Source organism: Rhinopithecus roxellana, chromosome 5, assembly GCF_007565055.1.
Source record: "Rhinopithecus roxellana isolate Shanxi Qingling chromosome 5, ASM756505v1, whole genome shotgun sequence".
Taxonomy (NCBI): domain Eukaryota; kingdom Metazoa; phylum Chordata; class Mammalia; order Primates; family Cercopithecidae; genus Rhinopithecus; species Rhinopithecus roxellana.
The window spans coordinates 61,450,502-61,468,714 of record NC_044553.1 but is presented as its reverse complement, the minus strand read 5'-3'; the positions used below and the strand labels follow the sequence as shown (position 1 = coordinate 61,468,714).

At 49.5% G+C, this 18,213-nt stretch overlaps 1 gene segment (V, D, J or C); it reads left to right on the top strand.

Annotated features, from left to right (window-relative positions):
* LOC104674124 overlaps positions 1-7,505 on the top strand; it is an 840,972-nt gene extending 833,467 nt beyond the window's left edge. The window contains 4 exon segments of the C gene segment in view: positions 2,805-3,077; positions 4,963-5,007; positions 5,895-6,002; positions 6,958-7,505. Coding sequence covers positions 2,805-3,077; positions 4,963-5,007; positions 5,895-6,001 — 425 coding nt within the window.
* Positions 7,506-18,213: the final 10,708 nt, after the last annotated feature.

The window sequence follows — 18,213 nt, the reverse complement described above, 5'->3', positions numbered from 1 at the left end:
CATAGGGAACAACAAGAAAGAAGGCATGATCTTGGGAATAATTAAGGCACATGCATTGTAGCCTAAGTATACATCTGATAATAAAATTGGTTGAAAAGTCCTCAGAGAACATGTCTTTTTGGGCATGGAAAAAGGAAATACTAGAGCACGAGAATACAGAAATTAAGGCCGGGCCAGTCAGCCATTGCGAAACTGAGAATCCGATTTAGAGATGCAGACCAGACGTGAAGGTGAGAGGAGCCAGCTACGGTGCTGCAGACCTCCCCTCTCCTTCCTCAGTGGGCTCTGAGAGGGATCATCCCACACCTTAGAGGAGGAGAAACCTAAGGGATTCTGTAATAGAGACACTGGGGGTGGTATGAAGGTGTTACCTCCCAGTAGCAATTTGGCAAAGGAACCAGAGTTTCCATTTCTCCCCGTACATCTGCCCATGCCCACAGTTTCCTGATGCTCACTAGAGCCTCAGTGGGACCCAGAACCAGTGTAACTAATTCTGATTTCTGGGTCCCTAGTGCCCAACTACAGGGGACAGATTTAATGGTAAGGGAGCTTTCAATCACTGCTGTGTCCCTAAGGACCTAAAGCACTAGAGCACATGTGCTTCTGCAGTTCATTTTGAATGTAAAGGACAGTTTAGGATCTAGAATGGCTGAACTTCCACATCAAAAAATTGGTTCTGTCTTGCCAAGCCTACCTTCTGATGTCGTCAGTGATGGGATGTGTTATTCTTACTAGGGTAGAATAGGATGTCTGTCCCCAGAGGGCTCTGGCAGACAGACCCCTAAACACCTCCAAATTAAAAGTGGCAAAGAGATAAAGTTGAACTAGAGGTACATGGGGATAAAAAGTATAAAAGGTACATGGGATGAAAGTATAAAAAGGCTGAAAAAAATTCAGTACCTCTAACTCAGCCCCTGTTGCCATTTCTCGGAGTCTTGTATTCCGTGGCATTGCGCTTTCTATACCAACAGTGTCCAGTAGAACTTTCTGTGGCAATGGAAATGTTCTGTCAATCTGCACTGTCCCATGCAATAGCCACCAGGTACATGTGGCTATTGAGCTCTTGAAATGAAGTTTCCATTTTTAATTGAAAACATTTTATTTCACATTGACTAATTTTTATTCCAACAGCCACATGTAGCTAGAGACTATTATACTAGACAGAGCAGCCTAGATCTTCTCCAGTCTGACACCCACTGGCCCCAGGACTTGAGTGAGTGTTTAACCAGGACTCCAAGTTAGGTTTCTGCCCCCACAAAGCCACCCACTTTCCCTGATCAGGGGCCACCAGATGCAGGTTGGCTTGAGGATCAGCATTTCCAGACTCTTCTCTCCCCCTCTGCAGTACTGCCCAAGACCCACACTGATGACTAACAATCAGGGGGACGTGTTGGTGGAGCTAAGGGCTTTCTGTCTGTCCCTTCCCAGCAAAGGAACTATGCCTTAGGGCCTTCACCCAGAGAGATGTCAGGCTGCCCAAGTATAAGGAGGTTGGAGGGAAGTAGGCAGAATCCTCTGGAGCCACAGCTCTGGATGTCTCTCCCCTCTGACCATGGAGCCCAACCCCACTCCACTGCTCCAGGGGCAGCCACATGCTGCAGGCAGCTCTGCCTCCACTCAGCATCCCAGGGGCTGATTTCTTTGGTTTTGGATCCAGCTGGATGTCGGCATTGCCGAGGCCACCATGGTTGGCTCAGCAACTGTCCGGGAATCACCAGGGTCTGAGAAATCTTGTGCGCATGTGAGGAGCTGTGGGAGCAGAGAACCACTGGGTGGGAAATTCTAATCCCCACCCTGCTGGAAACTCTCTGGGTGGCCCCAACATGCTAATCCTCCGGCAAACCTCTGCTTCCTCCTCAAAAGGCAGGAAGTCTGAAAGAATAAACAATGAGAGTCACATTAAAAACACAAAATCCTACGGAAATACTAAAGAATGAGTCTCAGCACTAAGGAAAAGCCTCCAGCAGGTCCTGCTTTCTGAGGGTGAAGGATAGACGCTGTGGCTCTGCATGACTCACTAGCACTTTTTCACGGCTATGTTCCGCCAGGGTCAATGGCTCCAACTAACATTTGTTTGGTACTTTACAGTTTATTAAATAGATGTTTATATAGAGAAGCTCTCATTTCTTTCTCAGAAGAGCCTGGCTAGGAAGGTGGATGAGACAACATATTCATTTTGCAGATGAAATTCCTGAGACATAAGGAGCTGCTGTGACTTGCTCAAGGCCTTATATCGAGTAAACGGTAGTGCTGGGGCTTAGACGCAGGTGTTCTGATTTATAGTTCAAAACCTCTATCAGTGAGAGGGAAATCTCCTGGTGATGTGATAGATTTCCCAACTTAATGCCAACATACCATAAACCTCCCATTCTGCTAATGCCCAGCTTAAGTTGGGGAGACCACTAGTTTGCTTTGCTCGGCCCTCTTTCCATGCCTGCCTTTGCTCTGCCAGAGTTAGATTGCTGGGGTTTTGAAGAAGATCCTATTAAATAAAAGAATAAGCAATATCATTAAGTAGCCCTGCATTTCAGGTTTCCTCGAGTGGCAGGCCAGGCCTGGCAGTGAACGTTCACTGAAATCATGGCCTCTTGGCCAAGATTGATAGCTTGTGCCTGTCCCTGAGTCCCAGTCCATCACAAGCAGCTGGTTTCTAAAATGCTGTTTCCCATATAAAGCATGAGACCATGACTTGCCAGCCCCACGGAGCCCCGTTCTTGTCCATCACTGGCATCTGGACTTCAGCCTGGGTTGGGGCAAAGAAGGAAATGAGATCATGTCCTAACCCTGATCCTCTTGTCCCACAGATATCCAGAACCCTGACCCTGCCGTGTACCAGCTGAGAGGCTCTAAATCCAATGACACCTCTGTCTGCCTATTCACTGATTTTGATTCTGTAATGAATGTGTCACAAAGCAAGGATTCTGACGTGCATATCACAGACAAAACTGTGCTAGACATGAGGTCTATGGACTTTAAGAGCAACGGTGCTGTGGCCTGGAGTAACAAATCCGATTTTGCATGTACAAACGCCTTCAAGGACAGCATTATTCCAGCAGATACCTTCTTCCCCGGCACAGGTAAGGGCGGCTTTGGTGCCTTCGCAGGCTGTTTCCTTGCTTCAGGAGTGGCCTGGTTCTGCCCAGAGCTCTGGTCAATGATGTCTAAAACTCCTCAGATTGGTGGTCTTGGCCTCATCAATTGCCACAAAACCCACTTTTTACTGAGAAACAGTGAGCCTTGTCCTGGCAGTCCAGAGAATGACACGGGAAAAAAGCAGATGAAGAGAAGGTGGCAGGAGAGGGCACTTGGCCTAGCCTCAGTCTCTCCAACTGAGTTCCTACCTGCCTGCCTTTGCTCGGACTGTTTGCCCTTACTGCTCTTCTACGCCTCATTTTAAAGCCCTTCTCCAAGTTGCCTCTCCTTATTTCTCCCTGTCTGCCAAAAAATCTTTCCCAGCTTACTAAGTCAATCTCATGCAGTCACTCATTAACCCACCAACCACTGGTTGTGCCGGTACATGAATGCACCAGGTGCTGAAGTGGAGGAATAAAAGGTCAGATGAGGGGTCTGCCCAGAGGAAGCTCCATTCTAGTTGGGGGAGCCCATCTGTCAGCTGGGAAAAGTCCAGAAAACTTCAGATTGGAATGTGTTTTAACTCAGGGTTGAGAAAACAGCCACCTTCACGACAAAAGTCAGGGAAGGGCTCTCTGAAGAAATGCTACTTGAAGGTACCAGGCATACCAAGGGCAGGGAAAGGACCCTATAGAGGCCTGGGACAGGAGCTCAATGAGAAAGGAGAAGAGGAGCAGGCAAGAGTTGAATGAAGGAGGCAGGGCCAAGCCACAGGGCCTCCTAGGCCATGAGAGGGCCAACAGTATTCTAAGTATACCAGAAAGCTGTTGATCAGCTTCAAGCAGGGGAGGGACACCTAATTTGCTTTTCTATTTTATTTTATTTTATTTTATTTTATTTTATTTTATTTTATTTTATTTTATTTTGAGACGGAGTTTTGCTCTTGTTGCCCAGGCTGAAGTGCAATGGCACATCTCGGCTCACTGTAGCCTCCGCTTCCCAGGTTCAAGCGATTCTCCCGCCTCAGCCTCCCGAGTAGCTGGGATTACAGGCTTCCACCACCACACCCAGCTAATTTTTTGTATTTTTAGTAGAGACAGGGTTTCACTATGTTGGCCAGGCTGGTCTCGAACTCCTGACCTCAGGTGATCCACCCGCTTCAACCTCCCAAAGTGCTGGGATTACAGGCGTGAGCCACCACACCCAGCCTGCTTTTCTTAAAGATCAATCTGAGTGCTGTATGGAGAGTGGGTTGTAAGCCAAGAGTAGAAGCAGAAAGGGAGCAGTTATAGCAGAGAGATGATGGAGGTCTGGACAGGGTGGTGGCAGGGAGGTGACCAACACCATTCAGGTTTCAAAGGTAGAACCATGCAGGGATAAGAAAGCCAAGAGGGGATCAAGGAAGGCAGCTGGATTTTGGCCTGAGCAGCTAAGTCAATGATAGTGCCATTTTATTAAGATGAAACCAAGGAACAAATTTGGGGTACAAGGATCAAAACTTTTTGGAACACATGAAAGTACCTGTTTATACTCTTTATGGCCCTTGTCACTGTGTATGCCTCACTGCCTCCATTGGACTCCAGAATGAAGCCACGCAAGAGCAGGGTCTATGTGTGATGGCACCTGTGGCCTATGTCATGGAACATGTACTTTGCACAAACAGTGTATATTGAGTAAATAGAAATGGTGTCCAGGAGCCAAGGTATCAGTCCTGCCAGGGCCAGGGGCTCTCCCTAGCATGTGCCCATGTGCTGTAAGTTCCCTCCAGATCTCTCCACAAGGAAGCATGGAAAGGCTGTAGATGTTCACCTGCCCAAGAACTAGGAGGTCTGGGGTGGGAGAGTCAGCCTGCTCTGGATGCTGAAAGAATGTCTGTGTTTTTCCTTTCAGAAAGTCTCTGTGATGCCAACCTGGTTGAGAAAAGCTTTGAAACAGGTAAGATAGGGGTCTAGCCTGGGTTTGCACAGGGTTGCAGAAGTGATGAACCCGCAATAATCCTGCCTGGATGAGGGAGTGGGAAGAAATGAGTAGATGTGCGAATGAATGATGAGGAATAGAAACAGCAGTTCAAGACCTGCCCAGAGCTGGGTGGGGTCTCCCCTGAATCCTCTCACTATCTCTGACTTTCCAATCTAAGCAGTTTGAGGATGAGTTTCTAGCTTCAATAGACCAAGGAGTTTTTCCTAGGCCTCTGTATTCCTTACAACAGCTCCACTGTCAAGAGAGCCAGAGAGAGCTTCTGGGTGGCCCAGCTGTGAAATTTCTGACTCCCTTAGGGATAGCCCTAAACTAACCAGATCATCCTGAGGACAGTTTCACTCCACAGCCAAGAGGTTTTGCCTTCTTTCAAGAAAAGCAACAGTATTCACATAGGCTCTAGGCAATGGTCCTGTCTCTCAAGAATCCACCACCACTCCTCACACCCACCCTGGGCCCATATTCATTTCCATTTGAGTTGTTGTTACTGAGTCATCTCTCCCGTGGTAGCGGAACTCACTAAGGGGCCCATATGGACCCCAGGGATTGAAATGATAAATTCTGAGCAGCTACCCCATCCCCAGAAGGGCTCAGAAATAAAATAAGAGCCAAGTCTAGTCGATGTTTTTGTCTTGAAACACAAAATACTGTTGGCCCTGGAAGAATGCACGAAATACGTTTGCAAGGGGATATGCACAGAAGCTGCAAGGGAGAGGCGATGCAGGAGCCGCAGGCCTCCCCCACCCAGCCTGCTCTGCCTTGGGGAAAACCATGGGTGTGTCCTGCAGGCCATGCAGGCCTGGGACATGCAAGCCCATAACCGCTGTGGCCTCTTGGTTTTACAGATATGAACCTAAACTTTCAAAACCTGTCAGTGATCGGGTTCCGAATCCTCCTCCTGAAAGTGGCCGGGTTTAATCTGCTCATGACGCTGCGGCTGTGGTCCAGCTGAGGTGAGGGGCCTTGAATCTGGGGAGTGGGGGTTAGGGATGCGGGTCTCTGGGTGCATCCTAAGCTCTGAGAGCAAGCCTCCCTGCAGGGTCTTGCTTTTAAGTCCAAAGCCTGAGTGAGCCCACCAAACTCTTCTATTTCTTCCTGTTACAAATTCCTCTTGTGCAATAACAATGGCCTGAAACACTATAAAACATGCTCATTTCAGCCACCTCAGTTGAACTTCTCCCCTATGAAGTAGGAAGAACAGAAATGAAGAAACTGAGGCCACACAGTTAATGAGTGGAAGAAGAGAGACACCCGTTCACACCACATGCCTTGTGCTGTACTTCTCTTACCATGTGACCTAAAGGGACCCCCAAGGCCTCTCCTCATGTCCTCTCTCCCCATATGGCTCTCTTAGCTCAGTAGAAAGAAGACATTACACTCATATTATACCCTAATCCTGGCTAGAGTCTCCACGCCCTCCTCCCCCAGGGTCCCCAGTCATCTTGCTGACAACTGCATCCTGTTCCATCACCATCAAAAAAACTCCAGGCTGGGTGCAGGGTCTCACGCCTGTAATCCCAGCACTTTAGGAGGCAGAGACAGGGGGAGCACAGGAGCTGGAGACCAGACTGGGCAACATAGGGAGACCCCGCCTCTACAAAAACTGAAAAAATTAGCTGGGTGTGGTGGTGCACACCTGTAGTCCCAGTTACTTAAGAGGCTGAGATGGGATGATCGCTTGAACCCTGCAAGATCAAGGCTGCAGTGCGTTATGATCATGCCACTGCACTCCAGCCTGGAAGACAAAGCAAGATCCTGTCTCAAAAAAATAAAAAAGTAAGAACTCCAGGGTCCATTTGCTCCTAGAACTCTACCACACATCCCCAAACAGAGCCATCTCCATCACACCCCTAACAGTCCTGGGTCCTCCTCAGTGTCCAGCCTGACTTCTGTTCTTCCTCATTCCAGGTCTGCAAGATTGTAAGACAGCCTGTGCTCCCTCGTTCCTTCCTCTGCATCGCCCCTCCTCTCCCTCTCCAAGCAGAGGGAACTCTCCCACCCCCATGGAGGAGAAAGCTGCTACCACCTCTGTGCCCCCCCGGCAATGCCACCAACTGGATCCTACCCAAATTTGTGATTAAGATTGCCGAAGAGCTACCAAACACTGCTGCCACCCACTCTGTTCCCTTATTGCTGCTTGTCACTGCCTGACATTCACGGCAGAGGCAAGGCTGCTGCAGCCTCCCCTGGCTGTGCACAGTCCCTCCCGCTCCCCAGAGGCTGCCTGACCATCCCACAGATGATGGATCCTCAGTGAGTTCTCTTGGGCTCTAGGTCCTGGAGAATGTTGTGAGGGGTTTATATTTTTTAAATAGTGTTCATAAAGAAATACATACTATTCTTCTCAAGACATGGGGGGAAATTATCTCATTATTGAGGCCCTGCTATGCTGTGTGTCTGGGTGTGTTGTATATCCTGCTGCCAATGGCTTCATTAAAATGGTTTGGAAGAGCAGAGACTGTGCCTCTGTTTGACTGGGTTTGGTTGCAGTCATTTTCTGCTTGCTGGTAATCACTAGCTGGGCAGAGAAAAACCAAGGCATTTGTCTATGATGCGGTCCAGGAAGCCTCATTCAACAAGCTGCCTAAGTCAATCTCTTCTTGGAATAACCTCTAAAAGCTTCCACTTAGCAGGCATGCTGAGGGCCAAGAAAACCCACCTACCGGCTTGGGCCCCTTCTCTTCCACTCTCATGCCATGCCACGGGACCACCCATAACAGGAGCCCATACACATGGGTGGCAGTGACCTGCAGCAGACAGGGACCACACAGCAAGTGTCCCCAAAATGCCACCCACGTCTCCTGCCCTCCAGGAGCATTTCCTTTGCCTCTCCTCTCAGACTGAGTTTCCACTGAAACTGCATTGTCTCACAAATTCATGGCTGGGGACCACCCACCACTCTGCTGCCTGGTCCAGCCCCACGCCAGCCCTTTGAGGTGCCCAATCTGACACCAGGAGCAGGGTTGAGAGGAGGCTGTGGCCCCAGCAGGACTTTATGTTCCCACCATCCCGGATGTGAGAATGAGGAAAAAGGAGATGAGTTGTCTCCCCACGAGCCCAGAGATTTGACCGAGGAGAGTCGATGCCCTGAGCTCTCACCTGGAAGGAAAGACATGGGGCTCCCTGAGGTCCACAGCACACTGCGCTCTTGAGTGCTCCTGAGACTCCTGAGACTCCTGTCTCTTGAGACTCCTGCTGCCAGAGCACCTTTCCCCAGGGTCATGGATGCTGAGGGGAACACAGCTTAGAGAACACTCCACCATCCACCCAGCAAGCACAGCTACCAAGACCCAAAGCTGAGGCTTACCCACGCCCGGGGGTGGGAGAGGGTTCCATCCCTGAATACCTCCATGGTTCCCCTATGCGTCTGACCATCCCAGCCAGAAATACGTAAATCCTCTCAGCTACAACTCAGGCCTGCTTTTTTTCATAGGGAAGAAGCTACAGGTTGAGTATCCCTTCTCTGAAATGCATGGTACCGGAAGTGTATCAGGTTTTGGATTTCTTTTCTTTTTGAGTCGGAGGTAGAATATTAGCATTATACTTACCAATTCGACATCCCTAATCTAAAAATCTGAAATCCAAGATGCCCCAGTGAGCATTTCCTTTGAGCATCATGTGGGCACTTAAAAAGCTTCAGATTTTGGAGCATTTCACATTTCAGATTTTTGAATTAGGAATACTTAACCTGTACCAGCTTTAATAGGTGACCTAGAGCACACCCCTGCCCTCTACAGGCTTATGTGTCGCCACTTACGAAATGTCAGGTAGGACTGGAGGCTACCTCCCACTCCCGGCACCTCTGATTCTGTGGCCCCTGTAGAATTAAGAACCAGTGTCCCCTCTCCTGGTCAGCCCTACTGAGGGGAGTCACAAAATCCCCAGTTCTTTCTAAGCTGCCCCATCTCTCACCTAAATACAATCCCCTTAAAGATCACCAAAGGGAAAGGGCTCAGAACTCCATCACAGCAGGGCCACCCTCACACATGGTAGGACCATAGCACCTTCACAAAGGTGGGGTTTGCCACCTTCGGGGAACTCTGGGGGGCCTCTACCTCCTCACCTGTCTGACACAATGCCACAGATTCCACCATTGGGAATTTCTTATAATTAAAGCATTCTCTTCCCTGTATTAAATGAAAATGCCCCTGGGAGGGTTAATAGAGCAAGCCTTTATCAACCATTAAAAACTGAGGGCCAGTTAGTTTCTCTTTCTTTTCCCCCTGAAGTGGTAATTCATTTTGCTTTGTAGAAAAAAAGATTCAGGCGAGGGAAGTGTGGGTGGCTGGGGAGGCAGGTCTGCTCTTTTGAGTTGGTTGCAGTGACATGGAGGTCATAGGGCTGAGGGAAGGAACAGGAGCCTGGAAAGCAGTGAAGGGATGAAAGCTAGACCCCTGCAATAACCTTAGGGTAGACCCAGACTGTGGGAGACCTGCAGGAGGCCTGCGGGAGCCTGTGGAGGCCTGTGGAGGCCTGCCAACCCAGTGCCCTCAGATAGCAAGGACAGTCACTGGCCCCCCAAGGCCTCCCACAGATCTATGCAAGGTGATGCAGCAGGGGCTATGGACCCACCCACACCCAAGCAAGGAGGCAGGATGACAAGGCCAGGGCAGGTAGGGGGCCATCCAGAGAGCGGGCTCAGCTCCACCCCTGAGAAATTTCCATCTAAATCCAGGAGATCATCTATTCAGCAAGAACCTTCCCTCACGTCTGAGGCTGTTAAACCTAAAGCCACTTAGGGCAGAGGTCAGAGGGGTGGACCAGGAGCAAGTGGGTTGAGGCTGAGCAAGTGTTGGGGGTGGGGACAGAGACTCCATCCATCTCCGACTGCTCTGCTCGCATGTCTGGCTCCGGGGCCCACCCGGGATGTCAGAGGGAATTAGAGTGGCCTTGTGAGAAGGCTCAGGAGAAGGGCTCCTGTGCCCATGCCCACCGGGCAGGTCAGCACTGAGCCTAGCACCACCGCAATAAAGCCCCTCAGTACAGAGGGCCCAGCTATAAGGAACTGGGCATTGCCTGGCCTGGAGGAAACAGGAAGCTAAGGAGACCTAGAAACACAGTCATGAAGAGCCCGGCCATGAAGACCCACAGACCCTGCGAGCCAGGGCCATGGGCTGCAGCTGCAGCTCTACCAGCCTGGACCCAACCTCAGGCCAACATCCCAGCAGGGAACAGGTTACTAAGGCCAGTTGTAGAAGGGACTTCTCTGGACACATGCCCTACTGTCCCAAGGACTTAAGCACAGGCCAGTCCCAAAGGCATAAGAATGGACTAAATGAGCTCTCATGGCCCCAGGCCTAAGATTCTAGAGGACTCTCTGAAACTTCACTCTGAGACCTGACCTCTGAGGGCAACTGGAGTCACAGCCACTCAGGAGAAACGGCAGGCTACGTAAGCACATGTTTCAGGAGCGACCTGGTGGGGTCTTCAGCTCTGACAGAGCAACCCCTCTGCTGTTACCCTTACTGGGGGCAGCCATCTGAGTCTTAAGGGTTTGCTTATTTTTTAGGTCCAAACATAAAATTCAACTCCCCTGGGATCATGTATACAGACAGACCTATAGCACCTTATTATCAGGTACCAACCTGGTGAGGAAGTCCCCTGGCCTGTGTGCTCTGTGGGACGGGAATATTCCTTGTCATCAATGTATCCCCAGGAACTAGAACAGTGCCTGGCACACAACAGGTGCCATTAAATAAATAAGTGAATGACTCCTGCAGTTAGGCTCTGGGTGGGGGGAGCTGAGTGTGAGGAGTGGGGAGTACAGGGGAAAAGAAAGTGGGGATTAGTAGAGGAAGTGGTCAGGTGAGTCAATGTTTCACAGTTTTGCCAAGAGCTAAAGTAACTTGTCAAGAACTTCAGAACAAGCAAAACCTGAGTGGTGCCCCCTTGGTCAGGACAGCCCCCAGGCAGGCACACATCTATCCAACAAAGCCTGGAGGACAGGGACTGTGGGAAAACACGCAGGGTAGCTGGGAGTCTGACCTCACTGTGTGACCGCACCGAGGTCCAGGGCCAACAGTCACTTTATGTGGGTTCACCTCAGTTTCTCCATGAGTCCTACTCTAAAATCCATCTACCTCCTTGATCCATGTGTGGGAAGAGGAGCTGCTGACTGGGATGAGACTGGGGGAGCAAGCACATGGAGACCCAGTGCTGTCATTCTGGCTGCGGGAAGGCTGCAGGACCACCAGCGCCCTGCGTCTGTGTCAAGGCTCCCTGGGCAACGCGGTGAGGGGTGGGGGATGCAGGCCTCCTTTCACACAGAGACACACATGCCTGAGGCCTCTCTGTGTAGCACACATAGAGCTATATTTTGCAATTAATAAACAGGTCAGACATTGAGTCAGTAGCCACAAGTAGAACAGGAAGTGGAAAAAGTCTCCCACTTCCCTCCAGGTGTTTGGGGGCTGGGGCGGTCCCCTCCCATTTCCATGATGTCATGGTTACCAAGAGGGGCAAGTAGGGCACCCTTTGAAGCTCTCCCACAGAAGCCACATCCTCTGGAAAGAAGAGTTAAAAATACTGAGTTAGAGATAGCATCGTCCCAGGCCACGTGCCGAGGGGAGCAGGCTGGGCCGTTACACCACCCGCCAGCCGCAGGTGCAGCAAGGCCAACACGCCAGGCTGGGAGGGGCTGCCGGCCCCTCCGTGACTTGCACCGGGCCCGCTGCATGCTGGGGCGGTGCTGCTGGCCCCACTGCTGAGCCGCCTCCCTCACCGCACCTCTGCTGCCCCTCCAAACCAGCCAAGATCAGACCTCGATCTCACCTGGTTAAGCGCTTACTTAGTACAGGACAGACCCACAGGGCTCTCCTGGGAGGGAGGGATGTGGGGAGGCTGTATCTGTCCCCACACACAGCTAGGGCTGATTCTCTGAGGGACCCCCTTCAATAGCCCCCCCTTACCCTGATGTTTGTCCATTAGGTGATGGCCCTAATGGACGCCTTGATGGACAGGTCCGGGACCCAGGGACCCAGAGACCAGGAATCTGCAGGTCTCCAGGAGCCGCAGAACCTGAAACCCAAAAATACCAGGCTTGATCGCCGGCTCTTTGGTAGTGTCGCCATCTACCCGCATGGGGGCAGCAGCGCTCCACCAAAAAGACCTCTCCTCCCTTAGTCCGTTAATTCTGGAGAGAGAAAGCCCCCAAGGTTTAGGAAAAGCTCTTTTCCGAGGAAAATAAAAGGGCAAGTGACTTTTATCCCACAAGTCCCTGCCCTGTGCCCGTCACTTTGCTGGGCGCAAGACCTGTGTTATCCTGTCACATCGCCACAGAGAGGAGGGGCTGGGGGCTGGGCTGGCAGCAGGGGGCGCTGCTCGTCCGGGATCGTCAGACCCGCTCCACCCGGAGCCCTGCAGAAAGTGCAGAGGGAGGGCTGGGGGCCCGGAGAAAGCCTTGGATTCGGAATTAGGGTGGCTGGCGTCCGGAATCCACCACTTCATAGAGCTGTGCCTTTGGCAGGTCACTAACCGCCCACCGCCTCAGTTTCCCAGTGGGACCAACTCTCTCTCATGGGTAGTTTAAGAACCAGGCTTTCTTTGGCATTGTATACCTGCCACGTGCCAGACTGTGTCCTGCTCTGGGGATTCAGTCTCTGTGCAAACTATGACCCCATACAGATGAAGTCCAAGAACAGGCAAAACGCATCACAGGTGATAGAAATTAGGGAACTGTTTGCTCTGGGGTAGGATGGATTGAAAAGGGGCATGAGGAAACCTTCAGGGGTGATGGAAATGTTCCATATCTTTATCTTGGGTGATGGCTAAATGGGTGTGTGTATATAGATACATCTCAAATGCATCATTAGTGCATTTTCTTCTACGTAAATTATGCCTCAAGAAAGTACTGCTCCCATTAAATACACACACACACACACACACACACACACACAAACACAGTTTCTGTCTTCAAGGAGCTAACAGTCCAGTGAGTAGTGGGTATGAAAGAGATGTGTTAACGGCTGCAATTGCAAGACAGAGGCTTTTGTTATTATACTCTCTTCAGGCAGGAGTCCTCAAGCCAGGCGGCAGACAGGATAACCAACTGTTTGTCCCTAAGTGTCACTGCCCCTCACTAGCCTTCTCTCCTGGGGCCTTTAATTTTTCTGAGTCCCCACGTGTTATTATTCACATAGAGATAAAAATACCTGCCCACCTATTCTCAGTGTTGTTGAAAGGACTGAAAGCAATCATGGGTGTGGAATGCTTAGTAAACTGAAATCCCAATGCAAATATGAAGTGCGAATGCATCAGAATGCCCAGAAAGACGAACCATGACCCGAGTGAGATGGGTTGGGTGGGGTCAGATGGCACTGCCATACTGAGAAAAAAGTGGGCTGGCTGCGGCTTCACGCAGCCCAGGACAGCTCAGAACTCCCCAGGCTATGCCGGTGCGCTGGTGTTTCTCATAGTGTGTGGCCACCTCTCCAGTCACTTCGGCCCCAGGAGCTTCTTGTTACATCATGATTTTGTCACTACCTCTGCAGCTTCCCACCTCCTGCTTCCAGCTTCTGGAAGGAAGCGCGTGATGGAGGGGAAATGACGGAGCCAGGAGACAGTGGTCAGGCAGGGCCGAGTTTCTGACAGAAGCCAACACTTCTGGCCCCACAGTGCTCACGGCCTCCCTGACTCTCTTCACATCACAGCTGAAAAGGCTCATGTCTTATCTCTCCTCTCAACCCCTGGGGGCTTCTCTGCTTTCAGAAGGACCCCCTGGAGCCCCTGGCAGGACACATCTGAAAGCACGGAGCCAGACCTCTGCACCCCCTCCAGCGGGCAGGTTCTGTGGGTAGCCATCTCCTCACAGGCCAGAACACCCCACATCACTCCAGGAGGGTTTCACCACCTTTGAGAAGAGAGGAGTCCAGTGTCTGTTTGCTCTGGAAACGTGGCCATGTTCCCATTCCAAAAGCGATAGGATCCGAGGAGGGATCATTCCCATTTTCAAAGCCTTCCTAAAATCCCACTGAGTAGTGGGGAAGAGTGCAAGTCTACCCTTTCCCTGAACCGCCCACATGAAATTTAGCAACAACAAAAAAGGAAAATATTACAGCAAGATCATATAAGCGTAAGAAGACAAGGTTGGCAGGACCTAAGTCTAGGTAGATGAAGGAATATGGTTTACATAATGGGAAGCACCTAGTCTCCATTTCATGCTTCCAGTCTTGATGGGAGGAAAGTAGGTAAACCTTAAAAGGGACTTCTTTCCAATGGAGGCTGCAAGATTCTATTTTTACCAACCTCTAAGGTGTCCACCTTATCCTTGCTGACCCAAGTTATTCCAGTGACTTACCAAGGGACATGGGTGGAACGACATCCTTATCTGGACTCCTTATTAACAATACCCTGCATCTGTACAACACCAAAGCAAACATCACCTCTTTTGATCAGAATGATAAACCCAAGTGGTAGGCAGAGTATTCTCTCCCCTTTTACAAATGAGATGCACATGGAGTGGCTTGCACAGGATCACGGTGAACTAGGCCCTGATCCCCACCAGACTCAGATCCCAGTCTTTCCACCAAACTCTGTGGACTCAGAAATACCAAGTGCTTCCAGATTCAGCCATCAGAGGAAGGAGCATGAACTGAGTGGCATTCTGAGGCCTCCTAAGACTAAGTGTCTTGTCTCCTGCCTCTGTGGCCCTTCCCTCTTTCTGACTCTGCCTGCATGGATTTGATCCCCCTTCAGGATAAGATCAGAATGGCAAAGCAGAGTTCTGTACCTTTAGGAGGCACTCCCTCAATAAATATCTGATGTTGCCAGGCGCGGTGGCTCACGCCTGTAATCCCAGCACTTTGGGAAGCCGAGGCGGGCAAATCACTTGAGGTCAGGAGTTCAAGACTAGCCTGGCAAACACGGTGAAACCCCGTCTCTACTAAAAATACAAAAAATTAGCCAGGTGTGGTGGCGGCCGCCTGTAATCCCAGCTACTTGGGAGGCTGAGGCAGGAGAATTGCTTGAACCCAGGAGGCGGAGATTGCAGTGGGCCGAGATCACGCCATTGCACTCCAGCCTGGGCAACAGAGCAAGACTCCATCTAAAAACAACAACAAAAAAAATCATCCACTACTCAAGCATATGCCAATGGGGATAACTAAAGTAATATCCAGACACACACCCCATGGCTAGTCCCTTCGCTGACTCTTTCTCAGCTGTCAGATCTCAGCCTAAAGGTCACCTGGTCAGAGAGGTCCTTCCTAACCACTCTAAGCAGCTCCCTCCCCAGCCCCATTTACTGTCACATTATATTGTTTACTGCTTCTTTCCTTTACTCCACTCACAACAAAATTATTTCATTTATGTAATAATTTGGCTCTCTTCCCTACTGGAATTTAAGGCTCAGAAAGTGAGGCGTCTTGTCCATTCTGATCACTTTTGTAGCACTTAACTCAAGGTAAGCAAAAATTGAAAGGAAGGGGTAAAACAGAAAGAATAAGCTCTGCCATCAGATGTCTCTTATTTACACCCTGACACTAGATTGGGGTTAAATGTTGATAATCATTGAAGCTGTTAGACATATGGGAGCTGGCTAGCCTTTTGACGTGTGTGTATACGCACACATGAGGGAAAATTTCAATTAAAAGTTAAAAACAAAGTTGTTTATCCCTGGGATTTAACAGTCCTGAATAGCAGGCCTCAAAGGGGGCTCCTAGGGTGCTCTCTCCCCTTCTCCTAGGGACAGCCAGGCCTGCCATTGGCCACCACAGTGCTTTAGCTGAAAGTCAGTGAAATGGATGTGCAGCTGAGGGAGAAAAGCAGTATGTCGTGGATCCTCACAGCTTCTGGCAAGCGCTGAAAGGAATGAATGACACATTTGTAGAGCAATTACATTAACATGTTTTCACGTACGTTTTGTTGGCATAACCACAGTATGAAGTATTATTATCCCCATGCTTATTTTATGATTTATCTCATTCAAAGCCTAACCCAAATGCTTTCAGCTAGACAGAAATAAGATTCAAACCTAACACTTGCTGAGTCTCCATTTCCTCATCAGGAAAATAAGAATGCCACCCACCTCCTTCATGCAATGATAGGGAAACGTAACTAACAGGAGGGTGCTTAACAGTTTGCCAGACATGTGGCCCACGCTCACTCACTCCTCTCACTCACTCCTCAACAGGAAGGGCTGTGTCTTATCTTTTCTAATGCCATGCACTACCTAGCACAAAGCCTAAGTGTGTAATTATTTGCTAAATTTTAGAGACAAAAGGTCAACAGACAGTGAGTGGCAGAACAAGTCCTCGAATCAACACTTTCAGATCAAAGTGTTTTCCGCAACACCAAGCTGCCTCTCTGGTGGTTTGAAAATACTTTTTTAAAATCCCATTGACAGAACTTGGACCTACCTATAAATTCAATGTAAGTAAATAAAATACTTCGTTTAGTCCTTCAAAAGCTTCCTCCCACTTTTTTCCTACTCCCTCCTCCAAGATCCTTGTTCTAGAAAGTGTTTTCTCCCACAGGAGAAATCCATTTTTTATATTTGTTAAAAACTTTTAAATAAACCGTAGTTATTAAGTCATTTCACACTCAAACTTTTATTATAGACTCCCAGAGCTGAGCTGCAACCCAACAAGACAGGAGAGCAGCAGAGTCTCCTGCTAAGTTTGTAAACAAGCTCCCTGGCCTCTCTAACCTCCAACACCAGGGAGCACGCCTCTGTGACCTCCCCAAGTATTTTCTAGCCATCACAACAAAAGTGTTTTGAAGCCCAAGATGAAAGGATGTGATCACAAGAGGCCGAAGGTATAGGCTGCTAAGAGAAGAAAACAAGAGAGATGGTTTCCATGTGATAGGGGCCAGGAAACGTGTGGGCAGGAGGTGCTCAGGGCTGGGCTTCCCACCACTGCAAAGAATGGCAGGGAATAGACTTTCCACAGTGTTTGTGGTGAATGGCTTCCGGCCCCATAAAAGAGCGCAGAAAATAAAAATAAACCACCCCACAGAGGTGTTAAGCAAGGGGGAGCAGGAAATGCTAGGGTCTACCTCACTCGCCATGCAGTAGTACTCAAAATCAACTCCTTCAACGCACTTCAGCTGAAACAACACCAAAGAATCAGAAACGCAATGGGGCTTGGGGGTGTGTCTTTAAGTTCGAGACAGGGTCTCGCTCTGTTGCCCAGGCTGAAGTACAGTGGTGCCATCATGCAGTCTCTACCTCCTGGGCTCAAGTGACTCTCCCAACTCAGCCTCCCAAGTAGCTGGGACTACAGAGGTGCACCATCATGCCCAGCTAATTTTTTTTGTTTTTGTACAGACAGGGACTCACTGTGTTGCCCAGGTTGGTCTTGAACTCCTGAGTTCAAGCCATTCTTCCACCTTGGCCTCCCACAGTTCTGGGATTACAGGGGTTAGCCACTGCACCTGGCGTTTTTTCAGTGTTGTTTCATTTTTTTTGTCGTTTTTTTGTTTTTGTGACTAAGTTTCGTTTTTGTTGCCCAGGCTGGAGTGCAATGGCACAATCTTGGCTCCCTACAACATCTGCCTACCAGGTTCAAGCGATTCTCCTCAGACTCCTGAGTAGCTGGGATTACAGGCACAAGCCACCACACCTGGCTAATTTTGGATTTTTAGTAGAGACGGGTTTCGTCATATTGATCAGGCTGGTCTCCTGACCTCAGGTGATCCGCCCACCTCGGCCTCCCAAAGTGCTGGGATTACAGGCATGAACTACCATGCTTGGCCTTTTAAGAACAGGGTCTCACACTGTTGCTTAGGCTGGAGTGCAGTGGCTACTCACAGGTCCACAGTTAATTCTTCAGTACGTGTGAAATTGAGAACCATAAAGCAAATCAACAGAAGCATAAAAACAAGAGTTACCTATAATGAGCCTTTAACTAAATCTAATCCCAAGACTTCTAAAGCAGTCTGTAGGTTTTACCCCTGAAGCGAATATTGGAAAGACACATCAAAGATGAATGTTTCCCGTTGATGGTAACTGGCTTGGGTAAATCACAACCTCTGAGACCACAGCTGACCTGGCAAATGGGAATTTAATACCTGTCCCATGTACCTCAAGATCATTATGAAAAAATAAACAAAATCTGTATATTAAAGACTCTGCAATTACAATGTCTTCCTTCATAAAATTACTATTATTCCCAGTTTTCAACCCATGTCTCAAAGTTCAGATGCTTTTCTTATTCAAAATTCCAA